Raw genomic sequence first — 22,741 nt, forward strand, 5'->3', positions numbered from 1 at the left:
ATGGCAGGCACTGGGGTACAAGGGAGGGTAGGTATGGACATTGGGGGCGGAGAGGGTAGGTATCGGGTACTCGGGGGCAGGGGGAGAGTAGTTGGTGGGTGTTGGGGGTGGGAGAGGGTAGGTGGTGGGTGCTGGGAGATGGGGAGAGGGTAGGTGTTGGGCACTGGGGGCCAGGGGAGGGTAGTGTCAGATGCTGGGGAGGCGGGTAAGTGGTGGGTCCTGGAGTGGGGCAGGTAGGTGGTGGGTACTCAGGAGCAGATTGCAAGCAGGTGGTCCTGACCCTTTGCTTCCCTTGGCCCATTTCCCGGTTGTCCAGGTGTTGTTAATGTTTCTTCCCCTTGGTCACCTCCCTGCTGGGCACCAATGCCTCGACCTTCACCCTGGAGCTCGGGGAGGGCCCTGTGGCCTGCACATCCCCTGCAGCGCCCTGTAGCTGTGATCAGCTCCACGTGGCTGTGATCAGCTCCCAGGGTGTCTTGTGTTGGGAGAAGGTGGCTCCAGGTGGAGGAGTGGCCACCTGGGCTTTGCTGGGTTACGTCTCTCTTTGCTTGAAGGTCAGGAAGCCCTTGGAGTAGGAGCGGGTGCAGGTCTGAGGGCTATGGACGGCTCCCTGAGTCCTGTGGCTTGCCTTCTATTTTTTTTTTTTTTTTTTTTGAGATGGAGTCTGGCTCTGTCGCCCAGGCTGGAGTGCAGTGGCCGGATCTCAGCTCACTGCAAGCTCCGCCTCCCGGGTTTACGCCATTCTCCTGCCTCAGCCTCCGGAGTAGCTGGGACTACAGGCGCCCGCCACCTCGCCCGGCTAGTTTTTTTGTATTTTTTAGTAGAGACGGGGTGCCTTCTATTTTTTATTTAAATGTGTTTCGTTGATCTTTAACATACGTATTTGAAGACAATTTTATGAGATAAGAAGTTGAATGTATAAAAGTGTAAATTCTGCAGTTCACCTTCTGAAGTCACTATAGCCTTTTATTTATTTATTTATTGGCATTTGCAAGCTGAAGATGAAAACAATGACACCAGGGGATTGTGGAGGAGACCAAATGAAATAAAGTAGGTGACACGGTTATATAGACTTTCCTCCTACCCTTTCTTTACTGAAAACTACTCAAGAATTTCAGAAACACATTCTATGCATCTATGCAGTGCAGAAGACGTCTGTGAACCCTCTTAAAAATACAAGCAGAAGCGTCTATACACGTTAGGTTTTTTTCAGGTTGTTCTTTCTTGGTGCATTCAGAGGGTCCCGTCTTTGAATGGCTGTGTAGTGTTTCATGCTTTGGATGAACTAACGTGTGCGTCATTCTTTGCTCATCTTTAACGGAGCTCTACGACTGGAGCGGGGCCTCCCTTTGCCAAGTTAATCAGGACACTCTCAGCATGCGCCCGACACAGCTCTCACTATGCACAGGGAAACTTCAGTCACACAACTGAAGCAGTTCCCATGTTAGAAATGTCCTCAGTACCTCCCGCCATGTGCAGTTTGTGCTGGTGACCTTTCCCCCAAATCCACCCCACCCACAGCGCCTGTGCCGAGCATCCAATAGCAGATCCGAAGATGGCCGGCATCTGTGTCCCCATCACTACCCATGTACTCCCCTCCTGAACTTCTTGAGGGCAGAACTCCACCGGGTTCATTTCCAGGTCTCCAGTGACAGCAGCAGATGTTTGCTGAATGAATGAGAGTTGCACTCGGAGCCCTAACAAACATCCCATCAGATTTCAACTGGCAGGAGGAACTTGAGAGGACTCCTTGGAAGAGGTGGCTGTGGCAGCTTGGGCAAGGTTCTTAGCCTGGGAAGGAAGAAAGGCCATTTGGAGACAAGGGGAGGTGGTGTGCACAAATGTGGAGACGGAGCTATCTGAGGTGTGTCAGAGTGAAGAAGGTTCTTTGCAGGCCAGGGCTTGGTGTTGAGCTTGGAGAGCCAGACCCAGCCGGCTGATGGAGGACTGTAAATTCCAGGAACAGCATGGCCTTATCAAATGGGTAATAGGGAGCCCATGAAGATTTCTGAAAAGGGGCATACCTGCTGCTTAACTATGCCCCCCACAGAGTATAAAGGCTTCTATGGAGGTCCCAGAGGAGTGGGGAGGTCAGAGGCCCAGCTGGAAGAAAAAACGGGCAGCATGGTGGCCCACGAGTGTGGGAGATGACAGTTTTGACAACCAGGCACTCACACACACTTCGGTGTGCCAGGGGCTGTTCTAAGTACCTCAATTCATTGAGTCTCCAAGGCAGTCCTCTGAGGGGGATACTGTTGTTATGCCCACTTTATAGATGGGGAAAGAACAGAGATTGGCAGTGGGCATGTGCCATGTGGTAGGCCTGTGCCACAGCAGCCTTGCAGAGCCACTGCAGCCCATGCAACCCAGAGTGCTGTCTGCACCCAGGAAGTCTGGCTGCAGCTCCTGGCTCTCAACGAAGCCTCGGCGTAGAGCTGGTGGGGACCCTGATGAAGCCTGCGCTAGGGGGGTGCAGGAACAAGAGTGACTCAGATGAAGCCAAGCCATTTGGATAGCGGCCATGATTTCTGGCAGAAATAGTGACAGTCAGAAACTTTCATGTGGGTGAGGTTTAAAAGTGAGCTACTACCCCACAAGCTGTCTGCTAGGTTAGAATGAAAGTAAGTCCTAGGCTGAACACATACACACACCCTGCTCTGTGGGCTGAACAACGTTGCAGGCTGGCATCCTTTCATTTCGGTGCTCAGCCACCATGCAGGACAGGCATGTGCCTGGCACAGGTGCCCTGATGCCTGAGGCAGGGTTCTGTTACTGCCTGTATTCGCTTCCCACGTCTGCTGTAATAAATCGCCACAAGTGTAGTGGCTTAAAACAACACGTATTTATTCTCCTACAGTTCCAGAGTTCCGGTCACGTGACCTGTGTGAGCCCGCATGGTCTTGTTTGAATGCTGAGTGCTGCCTCCTGTCTGAGGCATGGAGGATTACATCCAGGCCAGTGAGAGTGAGCCTTTCTTCCCCACTGAAAAGAATATTTATTGCATGCCTATTAGGTAACCCTAGATACAGGGGATGAAGTATTAAGCAAAAAATAGAAGACAACTTTCATGAACTAAATAAAAACACGAAATTGCAGATTAAAAGGCAGTTTATCCTGGAAAGAAAAAAAAACCTTGATATAGAATAATCAACACAAAGACATATCTAGGCCAAATTACTGAATTTCAGCAATAAAGAAAAATTCAATGGTTAGCAAATGGAAATTTTATATAAGGGGAAAATGTGGCAGACAGAGCTTTGGGCTGTATTTCGGATTTGGAAAAAGGGCACAAGTTTGTGCTTCATTTCAGAACAGATTGAGCTTCCTACACATTTCACCTTTAAGAATGGCCAAGTCATTTCCATCAACTGACACGATTTTAAATTCACTAATTTTCACAGAACCTTTGTTGTACTTTTTGAGCTATGTAATTACCTGAACAATGTTTCTAATGCATTTGACGCAACTGATTATGAAAGAGGTCCTCCTTGTCTAGCATATGAGTAAAATGTCCCCGCAAGCCCCAGGGCTGAGGCTGGCACTGCCTTTAGAATGGCGAGGACAGTGGTCTCAGGTTGCAGCTACCGCCTACCAGCAGGCTGCGAAATCAGTTGAGGAAGTGCAGCAGTACTGATTTGACGGTGAAATGAAAGGAGCTAGAAGAGGATGGATGTATTAGAACCCATGTGGGAAGGCTGAGTCTTGTTCTTGTTGCATGGAGTATAGGTGTATGTATCTGGGTAGCCATAGGAATTGCTTCCCGTGGCTCACAATCAAAAGAGTTCATGTGTGTGTGTAAATATATGTTGCTTTTGACAGCTTTTTCTTGTATGCGCTTGCACTTGCACAGGGTACTTAAGGCTATGTGGGGTCTACTCTCCCCGCTGGAGCCTCTGCATCCTACACCGTAGCCACAAGCCTCGGGCAGGCCCCTTTCTGGTCCCTGCCTGGGGGTAAGCAGCGCCATCCCCAGAACAGGAGTGGTTCACCATAAGCAAGAAGAGAGAGGGATCAGTCTGCCTCCATGAAAGGGGCAGGAGGGGGCAATCAGGAAATGCTTTCTGTGGAAGGTGACACTGTAGATGGGCCCGGGGTGAGAACAGACGGTCTCTGGGTGGGCAACAGGCTTCTAAGTGGAGCAAAGGCAAATCCATTTGGGAGAATGGCCCATCACCAGGCCTCAGAACACTGGGCCTGGACCCCCAGCCCCCACTGCCTCTCTGCTCTCCTACCCCAGCTGGCGCTGAGGAATGCCCTGCGCTACTTCCCTGCGGATGTCCAGGAGCTGCTGGCCCCAGAGTTTGCCCAGGAGCTGCAACTGTATGGGCACATCTACATGTACCGGTTTTGCCCCGACATTGAAATGAGGTCAGCCTGTGGGCGCAGCTTCAGAGGGACCCAGAGGGGCAGGCAGCTCCCACAATGGACTGTGCTGGGGGCCAGGAACAACGGGAGAGTCGGCAGTGAGGGGAAACCCAGTCTGTCCAGACTAGGAGGCAGGGGAGAGAAGATTCGGTGTTGTCGTCTCGGGAGCTGGAGCCCAGTGCTGGCTGCAGCCCCTGAGCCTGCCAGAAGATGGGGGCAGCTTCTCAGGACTCTCAGGCCCGGCCCATCTCTCCTGAGCAGCCAGTCCTGTGCAATTCTGGAGCCAAATTGTACACAAAACCTCTTTTTAAAACCATGGCTTTTTGTTCTGCCAGAGGGCAGGAAGAGCTTTGGGGAGCTCTGGCAGTGACTTCAAATACCTCACGATCTCGATGAGGGTCTCAAACCGCAGTGTGCACGGCACCCCTGGAGGCCTTGTGGGAACACGGGCTGCCAGGCCTTACCCCAACTTCAGACCCAGCAGTTCTGGGGTGGGGCTTGGGTGTGCATATCTGCAGTTATTGTTCTTGGAGGTGCCAGCGGCCCAGGCTTGCCTTGAGTCATCCCAGGGTTGTTCCCTTTAAAGTAAGAGCCACGTTCCTCACTCCAGCCAGTACCTCCGGGCCTGGCACCTGCTGGAGAATTGGTGCCCAAAAGTGTTTGTTGAATTAGTGAAAGAACAAATGAATAAACTCTGCTTACCCAGAGGGAGAGGCTTCTGAAGAGCAGTCATCAGTTCTGCTTTGCCAGCAGCTGTCTCCCAGGTGGAGTGTGCCAAGTAGGGAGGGAGAGCAGGGTGGGTTGGGGCCTGAACGCCACCTCCCTCAGCCCTAGTGGCTCTGGAGCCCCACTGTATGTTCCTAGCTAGTTCTGCAGGCCCCGGGTCCGGCTATCCTTGCCTGAGCAGCCAGGGGCTGGGCGGGGCCAGGCTAGATGCTGTGCTTTGGTGGGAAGGGCAGACTGGTGGTTGGGCTTTCCCTTGCAGGGCCTACCCGGTTGAGCAGTACCCCTGCCAGACAAAAGCGGCCGCCGCCATCATGCATATGATCATGAACAACCTGGATCCCGCCGTGGCCCAGGTAATAGCCAGGGAAACCGAGGCCCAGCACTGTCCAGCAGAAACAGAACGCGAGACACACGCATCATGCTTTCAAGCTCTTAATTTTGAGATAATTATAGATTCACAGGAAGTTGCAAAGCTAGTAAGAGAGGTCCCTGGCCCTTCCCTCGGCCTCCCCCAGTGGTTGCATCCGTGGCTGTAGTACAGCCTCAAAACCAGGACGTCACTGTGGCTGCAGTGGACACATGTCCAATTTTAAATGTTCTAGCAGCCATATGAAAAAGTAAAAATAAACAAATTTACACTATATTTTATTCATCCTGATATATCAAAAATTTTTTTTTTACTTTTTACTTTTTTTTTTTTTTTTTTTTTTTTAGAGAGACAGGGTCTCACTCTGTGGCCCAGGCTGGAGTATAGTAGCTTGATCTTGGCTCACGGCAGCCTTAACCTCCAGGGCTCAAGCGTTCCTCCCACCTCAGCCTCCCGGGTAGCTGGGACTACAGGCACCCGCCACCACCCCCAGCTCCGAAATATTATTATTTTAATATGTAATCTATATAAACATTATTAATGAGATATTTTACATTGTTTTTCATCCTGAGACTTTGAAATCACTATGCAAGGAGCAGAGTGAAAAGCCATGCATGGCTGGTGGCCACCATATTGGGTAGCATGGATCTGGCCCCTTACGCCTGTCTTGGGCACCCTGAGCCAGTCTGCAGAGCAGCTGCCCACATTTGAGAATGGAATGTCTCTGGGGTGTGTCCCTGCATTCCTTGGGGGAGATATGTTGCCAGAATGTGACCACTTCGCCTAGTAGGTGGGAACGCCTTAAACCCTGGCCCTGGCCCCAGGCCCTGGTCACAGATCAACCCTGCCTTTGACCCCAGGCTGAGTTCCCACTGTGACCCCAGACCCAGATCCGCCCCTAACCCCAAGCTGAGCCCTTGCTCCAGTCGCAGCCGGGGCCGGTGTTCTTGCAGATGTGTCCGTCTCTGGGCCTCACCCTTCTGGCTTCCCTCCTTGCCCCATTGGGCCCCCAGGGGATGGGGGCCCTTTCTCTCCTTGTCTGCGACTCCATAGGCCCTTCCCAGGCCTTCATCTCAGATGACCCTGTGTCTTCCTCAGTTTCCCCAGGAGCTGGTGACCTACGGAGGAAATGGGCAGGTGTTCAGCAACTGGGCTCAGGTACTGCACACCGTGTGACCTCGCCCCCACCCCGGCCTTTCCCCGAGTCTGGTCCTCTGGCCTAGGAGCTTACAAACTCATGGCTCAGGATGCAGGCCTCTGCCTCCCTGGTGCCTGAGGCTCCAGCATTGTAGACTGTGTGGGGAAATTTCAGGTTATAGGAATGGGTGAGGTGGTGTTGAGGGAGGCACCAGGGCCACTGGAGTGCAATGGAGACCTTCGGACCTGCAGGAGCTGTCTAGGCGTGGACGGTGGTGTGAGGCTGGGCGTGGGGTGCTGCTTCCGCTGACAGAATCCCCACGCTCTGCTCCTCCCCCAGTTCTGGCTGACCATGTTCTACTTGTCGAAGATGACAGAGGAGCAGACTTTGGTCATGTACAGCGGGCACCCACTCGGCCTCTTCCCCAGCAGCCGCAGCGCCCCCCGGCTCATCATCACCAATGGGATGGTGGGTCCTCAGCAGCAGGCACAGCACCTGCCCAGGGCTCCAAAGAGAGGGTGCTGATGCCAGAAAGAAAGCCCAGTGCCCCAACGCTGTGCGTCACCCCCGGGCTCTGTGCTCGCCCTCCAAGACCTCAGCCCCTCTGTCTGCCCCCATCCTCTTCTCCAGGTCATTCCCAACTACTCCTCCCGGATGGAGTATGAGAAGCTCTTTGCCTTGGGGGTTACAATGTAAGTCGCTATTTCAGTCTATTTACAGTGTTTCCCTGTTAGCCATGGGTCATTATAAAGCAAAATGGTGATATTAAATACAAGTTTGGAAAGACATAGTCACAGAACTGTAGCATAATTGATTTTATTTTTATGTGTTCCCTAGTAGTTTTATATATATGCTTACAAATCTTATATTCTTGAATGCAAGAGACCCTACAATTTTAGATCCTGCCTTTTCCCACATTTTATTATGAACAATTTCAAACATACAGAAAATTGACCAAATTTGCGGTGAATACCACCGAATTTTTGTGATGAATGTGCTACTTACCATACTCACTTTATCATGTGGCTGTCTATCTGTCCCTCTGCCTATCCATTCATTCAACTTGTTTTTTGGGGGTTTTTTGTGTGTGTGTGCATCTCAAAGTCAATTGTAAATATTACTGACTGGAAGTCAATATTTGTTTACAGTTATTTTTTCTTTGGAGGTGAAACTTGCATGTAATGAGATGCCCACATGTTATATGCACCACATTTCGGGTTCTGACAAAGTGTGCATCTGTGCAACCAAAACCATTAGGCACAGAATGCTGCCAGTGCCCCAGAGAAGTCTCTCACGCCCCCTCTCAGGGAATGAAAGCTTTTCATTTGTTACAGAGGTAAGGCAAACGATTTCTTTTTCTTTCCTTTTTTTTCTTTTTCCTTTTTTTTTTTTTTTTTTTTTTTTTTTTTTTTTTTTTTTTGAGACGGAGTTTCGCTCTTATTGCCCAGGCTGGAGTACAGTGGTGCCATCTCGGCTCACTGCAACCTCTGCCTCCTGGGTTCAAGTGATTCTCCCGGCTCAGCTTCCCAAGTAGCTGGGATTACAGGCATGTGCCACCACACCCAGCTACTTTCTTCTATTTTCAGTAGAGATGGGGTTTCACCATGTTGGCCAGGCTGATCTCGAACTGCTGACCTCAGGTGATCCGCCCACCTCCGCCTCCCAAATTGCTGGAATTACAGGCATGAGCCACAGCAGCTGTCAATGCAAAGTATTTCATCAAGCATTATAAATGGAGCTACAATGAAAAGGAGATCCTTCTACATCCTAGATTCTCCAGTTGACAGTGTCTCCTGTGTTCTTCCAAACACTTTCTATGCAAGTGTACTTGGCAATTTAGGTGGTTAGACCATTGGTCCTGGCCTCTGTGCCTTGCCTTTCCCACCTTCACAAGAGAGCTAGGAGATTGCTGTATTTCAGGAAGCAGATCTCATATATTCTTCCTTTACCTACAATGTCCAATTGCACTAATTTATTTAACCCTCTTGCCTCCCAAACTGGCTTGCTTCCATGGCACAGTGCAGGGCCCTGACCCTCTCTGCCCTGTGGTGTTTTATGGGTCACATAGGCCACCGCTCACTTCTCTCGTCTTCAGTGGAGGGGCATCTCAGCAGCTTCAGGTCTTGGCCCCTGCATGTAAAGTTGCAGTGAACATCCTGTGTGTGTCTCTGCCTGGCATAAGCATATAGTGTGGGCATGCTGTGCACGTCCAGCTGGAGTCCATACGGCCAAATATTCCCCAAAGAAATTCTTCACCAATTACACTACAGTTCTTAACAGAACAAAATCTGCTTGTAAAACATCTGGGAGGCGAGAGGGGACAAGGGTGTCCATAGCCTTCTTGTGTTGTCTGTGCTCTCTCTATATATTTTATGTAAAGGAGAATATATTAATGCCTCTTGGGTAAATACTAATTTTCAGCCTCCTAAAGGGAGTGACTGGGAGGACCTGGGCCTGGCACTGGCTGAGCCCTGGGCCTGTCTTCTCTCCCTGTGGTCAGGTATGGCCAGATGACAGCAGGTAGCTACTGCTACATCGGTCCCCAGGGAATCGTCCACGGCACTGTGGTGAGAGATGGGGCCATGCCTGGCTGTGGGCGTCCCAGCATGGGGGGTGGAGGGGGCGAGCTGCAAGTGGGCAGTGATCCCCTACCTTTTCTCCCTGCAGCTCACCGTGTTGAATGCTGCGCGTCGGTACCTGGGCATCGAGGACTTGGCTGGGAAGGTCTTTGTCACCTCTGGGCTCGGTGGAATGAGTGGGGCTCAGGCCAAGGCTGCGGTCATCGTGGGGTGCATCGGTGTGATAGCAGAGGTGAGCTGGGGGGCTCCTAGCCTTCGCTCCTGCCTGCCTCCCTTCCTCCCTCCTTCCTCCAGGATCGCTTACACTACAGACCCCCTCTTCTCATCCTCCCTTGCCCAGCCCACCCTTGCCTCCTCCGCAAAGCCCCACTGGACCTCACTGGGTGGGTTCCCATGGCAACGTAAGCTTCCTGCCTTCAAAGTGCCCATCACCCTGCATGGGTAATGCCTGTCGGCTGCCCTCCCACAAAACTCTGACCATCTATTTATGGGTGTAGCTTTCCTGTATCCCACCGCATCCCTGGAATACAGATGGGAGGGAATGAGTGTATGTGAATAAATAAACTCATAGACTCCCCACCTTGAACAGGTGGGGAGGCAGACAGGTCACCCTCCATAGAGGTGAGTACAGGCAGCTTTCCCTTAGTGGCCCCCATCTTAGTTATTTGAGTTTCTATAAAGGAACACCTGAGGCTAATTTATAAAGAAACGAGGTTTGTTTGACTCAGTTCTGCAGGCTGTACAGGAAGCATGGTGCCCACATCTGCTTCTGTTGAGGTCTTCGAAAGCTTCCACTCATGGTGGAAGGTGAAGGGAGTCTGGTGGGTCACACAGCGAGAGAGGGAGAGCAGGGAGAGGAGAGGGAGGTGCTGGACCTTTTAAACAACCAGCTCTTGTAGGAACAAACAGAGCAAGAACTCAGTCATTACTGCAAGGACTGCACCAAGCTATTCATGAGGAAGCTGCCCCATGACCCAAACACCCCCCACCAGGCCCCACCTCCAACACCAGAGATCAAATTTTAACATGAGGTTTGGGGGACAAATATATCCCAACTATAGCAGGCTCTCATCTTTCTTTGGTGGGTGCCAAAGAGAGGAAGGGAAGTAGGAAGTGGAGGAGGCAAGAAGCCTTGAGGCAAGGCTTGGCGATAGGTGCCAGTGGAATTTGCACTCAGTTGATGCCAAACCTACATCATACATACCTGTGCTTGTTAGGAGTGCACTGAGCTGCAGGTAACAGGAAACCTACCTACAGCGGCTTGTATAAATAGGGTTTTATTTTTCTCATGTAACCAACAGTGTTGGCATTGGTTTGGCAGCTCAATGATGCTAATATCTCTAGATTTCCTTGGGATTCCCTTGTAGAAACAATTGCTGCCCCCACCCCAGCCATCCTATCCATGTTCAAGACAGGAAGAGGTGAGAAGGGAAGTGGCTGCTACAACTCTATTTTATCAGGAAAGTCATGTCTCCAAACCCCTTCTTTTATCTCATTGGTTAGTCTTAGATGAAATCGATGTTCTTATCTGCAAGGGAGGATGGAGATAGTGGACAGGTCCTTGTGATTAGCTTGGACATAGATTATCTCCTGGGGCTGAACTGTGTCACCCTGAACCCCTACCTGGGTTCTGCTGATAAGGGAGGTGGGAGAAGGAATAAATAGAGGGAGGGCAGCTTGTGGTGTCTTCCCTGAGACTGTGTTATAGAAAAGCAAGGGACCTACGGGAGATGTTGCCTTCCTAGTTGAGGATGATACACTTAGGGAAGATTTGTAACTGGGTGTCCCCATGTCTCATGGCCCCAGGTGGATAAAGCAGCCCTTGAGAAACGCCACAAGCAGGGCTGGCTGATGGAAGTGACTGACAGCTTGGACCGCTGCATCCAGAGGCTCAGGTACAGTTCCAAGCTTAACTCCAGACACCTGACACCTGACACATGGCAGCAGGAGACCACAAGAGGACCCCCAGGGGGCAGCCTGGTAGGGCCTGCTTAATGCCCGACAGCTGGCCACATGTGGGCACCACACATACATGCACATGTACATATACATGCACACATGCACGCACATGCACACAAGGGCTTACCCGCGGGTGGTGATAGGGCAGAAGCCTCTGGAAGGGCCTCCAACATTCCGTCATTGCCAGCATGGAGGCAGCCACTGGGCTGCGGGCTTGGTGCTCAGACACTTGGCTCTGACGGGCTTTGGGCAGACTTCTTGGGGCTCCCATGCTCCGCCCTGGTTCTGCGAAGCACGTGTCTTCTTTTCCCTGCTGTATGGGCTCGCAAAACCGGCCTGGCCCGTGATAGGGACTGCCCTGTGCTGTTGCAGTGGCGAGCCTGCGAGGCGTGCACTCCCTCCCTGTGCTCCAGGGCAGAGCTTCGCCCGTGGTGCTGAGGGGTGGTCAGTGGGTTTCTCTGCCTCACCCCCAGGCAAAGTCTTCAGAAGTATTTCAGTGGGACGGTGGGAAGACTGCCCTGGGGGCTCCTGCTTGGATGCCACTTTTGAAGCATCCTCTCAATTAATTTACTGTGCAGAGCAGAGTCCTGTTACAGGAAGACACATTGGTGCACTGGTTGCCGACCTGGCTTCGAGTAGAATCTCCACAGGGACTTAAAAGCTGTTTCTGGTGAAAATGTAAACAAAATTTGAGAAATGATGCAGTGAGCTATTTTGACCTAGATCATCCTAAAATACCAATCCAACCACATTGCACCCTCTTTAGAACTCTCAGATAATTTTTCGTCAATGATAGAAGAAATTCTACACTCCAGGTGTGCTGTGAGGAGCTTCCCCAACCTAACTCCCATCCCTATTCAGGCTGTTTAGCATCCTGACTGTGTGCATGTACACACACACACACATAAACACACACACAAAACACATGCACATACATGTAGCCACACAGACACACATACATACATAAAGACACATAAACACACATACACACATACACAGAGAACACAGCACACACATGCACACATGGTTGCACACACAGCACACACATGCACACATGGTTGCACACACAAACACACAACACATGCATGCAGATAAATACACAGACACATAACACAATAACACACAAGACACACATAAACATACACACACAGATGCACACATAAACATAGGCACACAACACATGCATGCACACACAGGCACACACAGAGTGCACACATGCACACACATAAACGCACACATACACACACATAAACACAGACGCAGGCATACACACATGCACACACAAACACAAACAAGTATAAACACATAACACCTACACAAACATACAGACACAACACACACATGGATACACACAAACATGCATAAACACGCAATACATACGCACACACATGCACATACAACACACAATGCACATACATATAAATAAACACACAAACACATAACACATACACACACAACACACACACATGTAAACACATACAAACATGCATGTAACAAACACAGAAACATATACACAACAACACACATGCACACATGTGTAAACGTGTGCAGAAACACACAGCACATATAACACAAACACATAAACATACAGGTGCACACAAACACACACACATAAACACACAGACACATGCACACACCATAAACACACACAGACACACAAAAACACGTACATGCCCACAACGTATATTCTCACACACATGCATACACATATGCATATACAAGCATATATACATATATATGTACACATGCATGCACATCCACACATGAACACACACACATATACATACATCAAAATCAGTTTAAGAAACTGCTTCAAGCAACCTGCCTGCCACACTTCTGCAGCCCCTGGGCTGGGGAAGACCCATGGGAATGGAGTGAGCTCCTGAGCTCCCAGGAGCTCACAGTTCCCACAGGGTCCTTCAACTGGGATTGCAACAAGCCCCGGGTTGGGCGGGCCTCCCTGCTGCCCTGGGATTGTGTGTCCTTTCCTACCTTGTCGACCTTGCACCCCTGGGGGAGGGGAGGTGCCCGGCTCCTTGGGGCTTCTCCAGGCCACTCCCGGTGAGCGTTTAATCTGCTCTCTCATGGGGGCCACACCACCTTCCCTGCATATTGCTGCTTTTTGACACTTCTACTACCTGCAAGTCCTGTTCAAATCTTCTGTTCCCCAAAATATGCTTTGATTTTTCTTGTCCTATTTTCCGAATAATTTTGGGAATCATCTTTAGTGAATCCTGCGACTCTGGGGCCACCTTGATGGATTCTGTAACGATCCCTGTGGAGGTCCCACATCAATAACCTGAATTCCATGGATCACCCAGGCAGTTTTGCCGCTGCCATGTGGGTTTTCTGATCTGGTCTGGGTTTTCCCTTTATAGTTTTGTGTCCTGAACAAAAGTCAGGGTCCTGCAGGCATGCTTCATGGCCCAGCCCCATGGTCCCCACGCTTGCACATGATACCTCTTGTGGCCTCCTGGGTCTGCCCCTGTGTGCAGCTGGGGTGTAGGTGTGTCCGGGGCACCTATGCATAGGTGCGGGGGCACCTGTTCTGCTCTTGTGTCCTTCCAGGGAAGCAAGGAAAAGAAAGGAGGCGCTCAGCCTTGGTTACCATGGCAACGTGGTGGCGCTTTGGTGAGTGGGAGTTGGGAGTTGATAGCCAGCTTGAGAACCCAGATGGGCCCCCCTGAGCAAAGACCCCAATGCTGACCAGGAGCTGGTGGGACACAAAGCTTCGAGCCTCAGTTCAGTGCCACCCTTGTTGGCCCACACCCTTACCCAAGCTTGGGGCAGCCGTCCCTGCTCTGCCCACAGCTTTCCCGTAGGTTCTCTTTCCAGGGGAAAGCAGGGTCTGGCTCAGACTGTGCCTGCTGGATTTGTGAGTGGGAAAATGTGCTATGGTCCCCGCCCGGCTGGCCCCAGACTCTGGGCCCAGGCTGTGTGTGGCTTGCACTGACCACCCCATGGCTTCCCCAGGGAGCGCCTGGTCCACGAATTGGACACGACGGGGGAGTGCTTGGTGGACCTGGGGTCAGATCAGACATCCTGCCACAACCCGTTCAATGGCGGCTACTACCCCGTGCAGCTCAGCTTCACGGAGGCCCAGAGCCTCATGGCCTCCAACCCTGCTGTGTTCAAGGACCTGGTCCAGGAAAGGTGCTACTCGGGATTGGGGGTGGCAGAAGCATTTGACCTGGGCAGACCACCTTGTCCTGCTCTGGCCACCACCTGGTTCTCCAGCAACCAGCTGTGTGGCCTTGGCAAGGCATTAACCTCGCTGAGCCTCTGCCTCCACTCATCAGATGGAGTCATGACATACTTACCTCTCAGCAGTGCAGGGGGACAAGCTAGAGTGACATTTGTCAAATGCCCAGTGTAGTCCCGGCATGGCCCGAGTAGATGCTGGGGTGTGAGACCTTTCTGGGGCATCTGTTTTTCACCAGGGCCTGATGGGGTTGGGGACCAGGAAATGCTTGTTTAGGGAGCTGCCTGCTGGGCCTTGAAGGGTGCAGAGGTTCCAAACAGATGACAGGGGCAGGGGCATTTCCGGTGGGTGGGGCCAACCCAAGGAGCAGGGGCAGTCCAGGCAGTAGGGCTGGAAGTTGGCGGGCAGCATGGCGGGCGGTGCTGTGTGTGCCATGTGGGGGCGGCCCCAGGGCCTCGCAGTGGTGGTGCTGACCCATGGCTTGTTGCAGCCTGAGGAGGCAAGTCTCAGCCATCAACAAGTTGGCCAAGGAGAAGTTCTTCTTCTGGGACTATGGCAACGCCTTCCTCTTGGAGGCCCAGAGAGCAGGTAGGAGGGAGGAGGAGGGAGGGGCCACAGCCTCTTGGGCCCTGGGTCCAGCCTCTTGGGCCAGTGCCTCTGGCTCCCACCTCACTCGGAGGCTCAGCCATGGGTGGCCCAGCTAATCCCCACCGAGGCTTCACTGTGCCTCTGCCAGGCCTTCTGGATGCTGGCCCTGCCAGGTGGCTCAGCCTCTCTGGGCCTCAGTTTCTCCACGTGCTTTAGGAACATAAAGTCCCATAAGGAGAGCAGGTACAAGACTCAGGCGCAAGCTCCAGTCCCAGAACTGCAGCTTTCCTTTACCGTGATGGAAACTTCCTTCCGTAAAATGGGCAATTCTTTCACGGGGCATGAGGTTGAAAAGCCACAGTGTCCACAGTGGGAAGTCCCCCAACCCTGTCCACCTCCCTGCAGGTGGCGGGTTGTGGTGCGCTGGAGGCTGACGCGGCATCCATGGCAAGCACATGCATCCTGCGCTCGGCCACACAGATGGTGGCATGCCGGCCACGGCTGCCCCTGCTTTTCTCTTCTTTCACTTGAAAAAGACCTCGCGGGTCCTTCCCCAGCCTCCCACTGGGCCCTGTGTTTAAGTTGCCATCTAGGGTGGCCGTGGGTGTCCTGCCTTGGGCGGTGACTGTCCAGGCTCTGCCCACAGGAGCAGATGTGGAGAAGAAAGGTGCTGGCAGGACAGAGTTCCGCTACCCTTCCTACGTGCAGCACATCATGGGGTGAGTGACGGGCAGCTGCCACATCTAGCGTGCCCAGTGCTGCCCCTGCCCCCTTCAGGGTCTGGGTCCTGGGTATTTAGGTTGGAGAAGCCTCAGCCTCTGACTGCCCCTGAGGTCATGCGCTGAGACCTCCACACCGCCCCAAAGTGGCCAGGCTCCGTTCGTGGGTTTTCCACCACAGACAGGCAGGTGAGGAGGAAATCCAGACGAGATACACCTCCTGCAGGGCCTCAGCGAGAACAGGGGGCTGCCGGCCCTAGAGGCCGAGGCCACTTCCTGGCAAACACCTGCCCCTGAATGGTGCGTCTTCACAGGCCGTCATGGGTGTGTCTTCACAGGCCCTTGTGGGCAGCTGATAGCTGGATCATGAAGCCCAGCACCTGCTGTGGCCCTGGGGGTCGTGGGCCTCTCTGGCCATGGGGGGCAGGTCTGGGGAGGGCCAGCAGCCCAGGACAAGCAGGGCATGAGGGCAGGAGCCAGAGAGGAGCCTGGGCGAGGCTGAGAAACCTGGGCTTTCTGCTGTGGGCGGGAGGGGCCACATGACTTTTGGAAGATGTGCCAGTCCTCAGTGGGTGCCACGTGGGACCAGAGAGAGATGGAGGTGTGAAAGGCAAATGCCACTCACCGTCAGGCTCACTGTGGGGTGCAGAGGCGGGAGGGGCTGAGCACTGGCAGCCGGCACTCTCCGGAGAGGGAGGGCTGCCCAGGAGGAGGCGCCCCCTGGCCCAGCAAGTGCAGAAGCCCAGGGAGGGCCCAGGCCGCAGCATCCTCCCCCCAGGACAGCCCTGCCCTGAAGCCTGACTCCTGGGAAGATAAGCTCACCTAGGCCGAATTCCCCAAGACCACCGCCACAGGGTGACTCTCCTCTCAATGTGACTGTCACTTTTAGGTGACAGATTTTCTTGTCATCTGTAACAGCAATTGGGGACATTTCTGTTTGCCCAGGTCCCGGCTCCCTGTTCCTGTGGCTAGAGATGGTACAACCAGGAGGCAGGGATGGAGGGCTGGGGGCACCGGGACATAGAGGGGGGACAGGGAGGCCCCTGGAACTTTCTGTCCAATGGCAGCTTAGGGGGTTCCACACCCCAATTCTGGACGCTGAGCCCTTCTCCCTGGCGTGCTCACACCTGCACCCCTCCCCCGCCCAAGCCAGTGGACCCAGGGTGAGGAGGCATCTGTGCTTGCAGGGACATATTCTCCCAGGGATTTGGACCTTTCCGCTGGGTCTGCACATCAGGGGACCCCCAGGACCTGGCGGTCACAGACGAACTGGCCACATCTGTGCTGGAGGAAGCCATCGCTAATGGAGGTGATGCTGTTGGTGGGGGTGCCCATGGGTGGGTGGCCCCCAAAGCTCCTGCCTCCGTAGCGACAAGCTTCCATAGCAGGCCCACCTAGCTAATTCTGGGAGGGAACCTGGGTGCAGATGACTTTGTGAGTCTGGTGGGTGCTCAGCTGGCAACACAGAGGGACTCAAAGAAACTTGAGTGAGTTGCAAAGATCCTGGTCCCCAAGTGTCATTCTCAGTCATGGAGGCACAGTTCCCACCACCAAGCCTCTGCCCTCCAGAGCTGTCCTGGGCTCTGCCGGTGAGGACCTCTGACTGTGAGTGACAGAAAGCCCTTCAAAGTGGGTGAAACAGATGGTCCAGGGCTAGGGTGGCCAGGCAGCAGTGGCAGGGGCCAGGGTTGCTGGGCAGCGCTCAGCACGCCACAGTCCCTCTCAGACCCAGCCTCCCCCTCCACGTGGCCAGGGCAGTGCTGACAGCAGTGCTTCTGGTTCCTTCTTGCTGCCTTCTGTGATGAAGCTGCCTCCACATGCTCCACCAGGCAGATACTCGTCAACAGCTGTGAAGTCACAGGAGTGAGGGATTTCTATTACCTTCATTTTTAGTATAATTTGGTAAAAGTGTGAACTTATTTAAAAATGTAATGATATTTGTGTTAACCACTGGCTCACACAATTTCTGGAAAATTACCAGTCTGCTTTCACGAGCTGGTCAGGCAGGCTCCTGTGCCCCCTCACACACACACATCCTCCGCGAGCTTGGCCAACTAGCTCCTACATAGGCCAAGTTTATTTCCACCTCAGGGCCTTTGCGCTGGCTGTTCCCTCTGCCTGGAATGCTGTTCCCTCAGAGCTTCCTTGTCCGGTTCCTTCCCAGCCTTTAGACTCAGCTTGACGGCCACTTCCTCAGAGAGCTCTCACACCCACCACCCTGGGGCCCCTCACCACGGTCCTGTGTTCCTCACAGCCCACAGTGGTCTTTGTTCCTGGTGTCTTGCTCAGTGCTGGTGTACAGTAGGCACTGAATAGCTATTTGTGGAGGGACCGAGTGCATCAGGCAGTGGGTTGCACGGCTGTGCATTAATTCATGGGACCATTGGTACTGCTGGCCCCCAAGTTCAGAAAGGCAGGGGTGGGGTGGGGTGGGCTCCCTCGCCTTGTGTCCTGGCTCAGTGGTGGGCTCAGGGCAGGGTCTATGCTGAGCTGAGCAGCCTGTCTGAGGGCGGGTCGGTGCCCCTGGAGGGTCTCTGATGCCTGCTCTCCTCTCCCTTGCAGTGAAGGCGTCTGTGAAGCTGCAATACATGGACAATATCCGCTGGATCCGGGAGGCCGCCAGGCACCAGCTGGTGAGGGCCCAGGCCTGGGGGAGGCTGGGGTGGCTGTGCTGTCAGGAGACTGCCAAAGGTGAGGTGCTGCCAATGGGCGCTCAGCCTGGTCCACGGCCTCCAGCTTGCCAAGCCCTGAGAGGGTGCACACACCAGATCCCGTGTGACTGTTTGTGCCAGCCCCATGGTGGCCACACTGGGAGGGGAAGCAGCCCAAGGGGCTGCTGGAGAAAGAAGCCCAGGGCCTTTAAAGGGTGACTTGGGAGAGGACATGGAGAATTTGGAACCCTTGTGCACTGTTGGTGAAATGGTGCAGCCACATGGAAAACAAGAGGAAGCATCTGCAAAAAAAATCAAAAATAGAATTACCCTATGACCTAGCAATTCCACTTCTGGATGTGTAGCCCAAAGAATTGGAAGGAAGGACTCAGAGAGATACTTGCACGCCCATGTTCACAGCAGCACTATTCACAATGGCTAAGCTGTGGAAACCACCCAGGTGTTCACTGATGGATGAAGGGATAAACAAAGTGTGGGTAACCATGAGATGGAATATCTCACACAGAAGGGAGTGTTGACACACACTACAACATTGATGAACCTGGAGGACACCATGCTAAGTGAAAAACCCAGTCACAAAAGGACAAGCACCGCATGGTTCCCTGTCTATGAGGTCCCTAGAACAGTCAAATTGATAGAGACAGAAAGCAGAATGGTGGATGCCAGGGGTTGGGGGATGAGGAATGGGGAGATGGATGGGGCAATGATTTTACATTATGAATCAACTTAATGCCACTAAACGGTGTACTTAGAAATGGTTAAGATGGTACATTTTATGTAATGTATATTTTATAATTTAAAACCTAGAGGGGGAAGTGGCCTGGGGTTCTGGGGCAGTGACCAGAGTTGGGCAGGTCGTTATTCATCCCGTTACTCAACAAATAGAGGCAGCCCGGCAGAGGAAGGAGTTTGGGCTCTAGAGCCAGGGTGCCTGGACCTGAGCAGCCTCCCATATCCTCAGCTGTGTAACCTGGGGTGAGTGGCTCAGCCTCTCTGAGCACCACACCCTCATCTGCAAAGTGGAGACGGCAGTGGCAGTGTTTGGAGCAGGCCCCTGTGGCCCTGCTTGTACAAGTGGTGCATTGTGGGGCTGAGTTGACAGATGTGTCTTGCCCAGTTTCTGCTGGGTGTGTGTTCGGGAAAGCACCAGCAGGGAGGAGTGGGTGGAGCTGCCTCACACAGAGTGGCCAGGGAAGGGGTCCAACATGTGCGTCCAGGTCTACATGCAGAAAGGGTGGCAACCACGTGACAATTGGGTGAGGCAGAGGGACCAGCCTGTGCACAGGCCCCACGGTGGCAGCAGGCTGGGTGTACTGAGGACAAAATGGAAAAAAAAATGTGGGCATTTTGTTCATACACCTTTGGCCATGGACCGTGTCTGAACTAGTGGGTCTTAGCCCAGGAGTCCCAGGGCCAGGAGGTGCCTGCCCCCGTCCTGGGCTGTCTCATCTGTGCGCAATGGTTTGCATTTGTATCCAGCCTCAGAGCCCCTATGCCAACAGCATCTCTGTGGCAGTGAGGAGTCAGAGATGCCAAGGCCAAGACTTGGAGGCTGAAGCTGCGGGGTCAATGCAGAGATGGGGTGGAGAAGAGAGGGGGATAGCCTGAGAGGATGCCAGCATGGCTGAGAAGGGGCCTCGGGCAGTGCCAGAGTTGAGGGTGTAAGGGGTGGAGCTGCAGCTGGAGCTGCCAGCAGGGTGCGTCTGCTTTGACTTAAAGCTCCCTAGCGATTGTGTGCCTCCTGATACTTACTGTTGTTTCTCTTCTGAATGGGGGCTGCAGAAGGTTGCCTTCAAAAATTTTTTGATTTCTTTTCTTTTAATGTACACTCTTGACAAAGTGGGCAATCCTATGTCAGTTCCTCGCCAATTTTTTTCTGGATCCAAAAAAATCTGAAAATCTCTGCAGTGCCGATTCACACGAGTAGCTTTTCCGAAAAGGATTTGAGGCAGCTGGTGTGAGTAGAATAAGGCTGTTCTCTAGGAACCCATGAGGGAGGAAGAAGCAGCTAGACTCACTGTCCCAGCCAAAGCTGAGCTCGCAGCCAGGTGCACAGCTGCCTCTGTGGCCCGGACTTGCCGCCTTTTACCGGCTCTACCGCCTTTTAACTGGCTCCTGGTCGAGCTCACCAGCAGCTGGGGCAGACACCTGCATCTTCTTTGGAGAAACTAGGGTTTCTCAGCCTCGGCGTACTGACATCTGGGGCTGGATAAATTTTCTTTAATTATGGTAAATTATACATAAACATAAAATTTACCATCTTAACCATCTTTGCCATTTTTGGCCCTGCAGTGCAGTGGCTTCAAGCATATTTACACTGCTGTGCAGCCATCACCACCATCCATCTCAGAGCTTTTTCATCTTCCCAAACCAAAACTCTGTCCCCATTAAACACTAACTCCCCATTCTGCTCCCACAGACCCTGGCACTCAACAACCTCATATAAGCGAGATCAGAAGTGTTTGTCCTTTTGTCCATCCATATTATGGCAAGGGTCGGAATTTCCTTCCTTTTAAAGCTGAATCACATTCCACTGTACGGACAGACCACGTTTGGTTCATCCGTGCACCGCGCTGGACACCCAGGTCGCCTCCATCTCTTGGCTGATGTCATGCTGCTGTGAACACGTGTGTGCACGTATCTCTTGGAGTCATTTGGGGCTGCTTCTTCATCATGGGGGCCGTTGTACAGTGTTTAACAGCATCCGTACCCATGCCAGCAGCACCCAAAAATGTCTTCAGTCATTGCCAAATGTCATCCGGCTTGAGGACCGCAGAGCTACACAGTGACTCATTTCATGCGCTGAAACTTTGTCTCCCGGGGACAACCACCCGTTACTGCCAGGAGAGGCAATCACTGGGTGGCTGAGCTCCTGGGTGAGGCAGACAGACAGCCAACCTGTGGACAGGTGGCTCCACCTCTCGGGGCCGTGTCCTCACCTGGAAAATGGAGCTTATGATGAGGATGACAGTATATTCCCATAAGACTCACAGCCGAGAGGCCGTGTAGCATACTGAGAGTGGAGCAGGCCAGATGCAAACTTGCCCTGGGTGGTGTTGATGTCATCACTGTGGGATGGAGCAGGAGCAGTGCTTGCAATAGGTAACCTCCCTGGAGCACAGATAGCTCAGGGGCTCCAAGGCCCCTCTGGGGATAATCTGGGATTGGGGGAAGGTGTTTGGGGGCCCAGACTGCGGTGGACATGTGGGGCTGGTGTGGCTGTCTAGTGGGCTGAATGTGGGGGCTCACCTCAGGTCACAGATTTGAGAGCTACCATGCACCTTGGGGGTCCTCCTGCACCTTGTTAGAGAGGCACTCAGGCTGCCAAGGGCCATGTCCCACGGTGGAAGTGCCACCCACGTCTCCCTGCACCATCAGGTCCTGGTATTGCTGCCTGTGTCAGCTGAGACGCCTGTCGCCCTTCCCTTCTCAGGTGGTGGGCTCCCAGGCAAGGATCCTGTACTCAGACCAGAAGGGCCGTGTGGCCATCGCTGTAGCCATTAACCAGGCCATCGCCTGCAGGAGGATCAAGGTGAGGTGTCCTGTGCTCCAGGGGAAGCATCCCTCAACCTCTTCCCACTGCCTTTCCTGCCCTGGGCCTTCCCACCTGTGCCTCGGCTGCACCCCACAGCCTTCTGGGTGGGATGACACTCCTGTTGGGCCTCAGCAGCCCAGTGCTTAGGAGCAGTGAACCAGCCCCTCCCGGGAGCTCAGCCCTCCCACAGCTGAGGCCCAAACTTCCACCTCTTTAGGGAGATCAGGTTTTGCTGAAGGCTTTGGTCCCTGGGACCAGCTGGGTAGAAGGGCTATATTGGGGAGGCAAGGGTGAGGCGGCCGTGAGGGGGTGGTGGGAAGCAGGGCCTGGAGGAGCAGGAGCAGTGCTCGAAAGAGGTAACCTCCCTGGAGCATAGGTGGCTCAGGGGCTCCAAGGCCCCTCTGGGGATAATCTGGGATTGGGGGAGGTGTCTGGGGACCCTGCTCTGTGTGTGTCAGGCCCCATCATTGTTCCCTCTGTGTGACCTTGGGCAAGTCCGGGGCCCTCTCTGAGCCTTGGTTTCCCTCATCTGTGAAAAGAGAATAAAAAGCGTGTGTGTGAGGACTGAGTGAGTCAGCCCCCACAAAGTAACTTTACATATCTTTATGGAACTCCCTTTTCTCAAGCAATGGCAAACTTCCCTAGCTTTTGCTCATTTTGCTCCCAATCAGCCAGGCTGCCTCCAGGACGGAACCCTGGGCGTGCTTGCTCCGAGGGACTCTGGCTCCTCCTGCCACAGAGTTCTTGTGGGCGTCTCTCTTTTCAGAAGTGCCAGGAATGTTACTGGTCAGATGTAAGATAGACATTGGGACAGAGGTGTGAAGGCCACCCTGGCATGATTCTGGGGGTGGCACCAGCAGCAAAGGCAGCAGCCAGTCCTGCTGGGCACAG

The 22,741-nt window shown here is 53.2% G+C and overlaps 1 protein-coding gene across 2 annotated transcripts in view; it reads left to right on the forward strand.

Moving 5' to 3' along the window:
- The window catches only part of UROC1 (urocanate hydratase 1), a 35,676-nt gene that overhangs the window by 2,470 nt on the left and 10,465 nt on the right, over nucleotides 1–22,741 (forward strand). Inside the window, exons 2-17 of one of the 2 annotated variants that reach the window (XM_011971511.1) lie at nucleotides 4,238–4,368; nucleotides 5,351–5,444; nucleotides 6,557–6,616; nucleotides 6,936–7,064; nucleotides 7,227–7,288; nucleotides 9,097–9,163; nucleotides 9,264–9,407; nucleotides 10,982–11,070; nucleotides 13,048–13,199; nucleotides 13,666–13,765; nucleotides 14,108–14,287; nucleotides 14,827–14,924; nucleotides 15,571–15,643; nucleotides 16,831–16,952; nucleotides 18,206–18,276; nucleotides 21,749–21,847. In XM_011971511.1, the coding sequence (XP_011826901.1) occupies nucleotides 4,238–4,368; nucleotides 5,351–5,444; nucleotides 6,557–6,616; nucleotides 6,936–7,064; nucleotides 7,227–7,288; nucleotides 9,097–9,163; nucleotides 9,264–9,407; nucleotides 10,982–11,070; nucleotides 13,048–13,199; nucleotides 13,666–13,765; nucleotides 14,108–14,287; nucleotides 14,827–14,924; nucleotides 15,571–15,643; nucleotides 16,831–16,952; nucleotides 18,206–18,276; nucleotides 21,749–21,847 (1,671 nt within the window). The remainder of the gene's footprint in view (nucleotides 1–4,237; nucleotides 4,369–5,350; nucleotides 5,445–6,556; nucleotides 6,617–6,935; nucleotides 7,065–7,226; nucleotides 7,289–9,096; nucleotides 9,164–9,263; nucleotides 9,408–10,981; nucleotides 11,071–13,047; nucleotides 13,200–13,665; nucleotides 13,766–14,107; nucleotides 14,288–14,826; nucleotides 14,925–15,570; nucleotides 15,644–16,830; nucleotides 16,953–18,205; nucleotides 18,277–21,748; nucleotides 21,848–22,741) is intronic. The other variant, XM_011971512.1, reaches the window with a different exon arrangement.

This window comes from Mandrillus leucophaeus, unplaced genomic scaffold, assembly GCF_000951045.1.
Source record: "Mandrillus leucophaeus isolate KB7577 unplaced genomic scaffold, Mleu.le_1.0 Scaffold123, whole genome shotgun sequence".
Lineage (NCBI taxonomy): Eukaryota > Metazoa > Chordata > Mammalia > Primates > Cercopithecidae > Mandrillus > Mandrillus leucophaeus.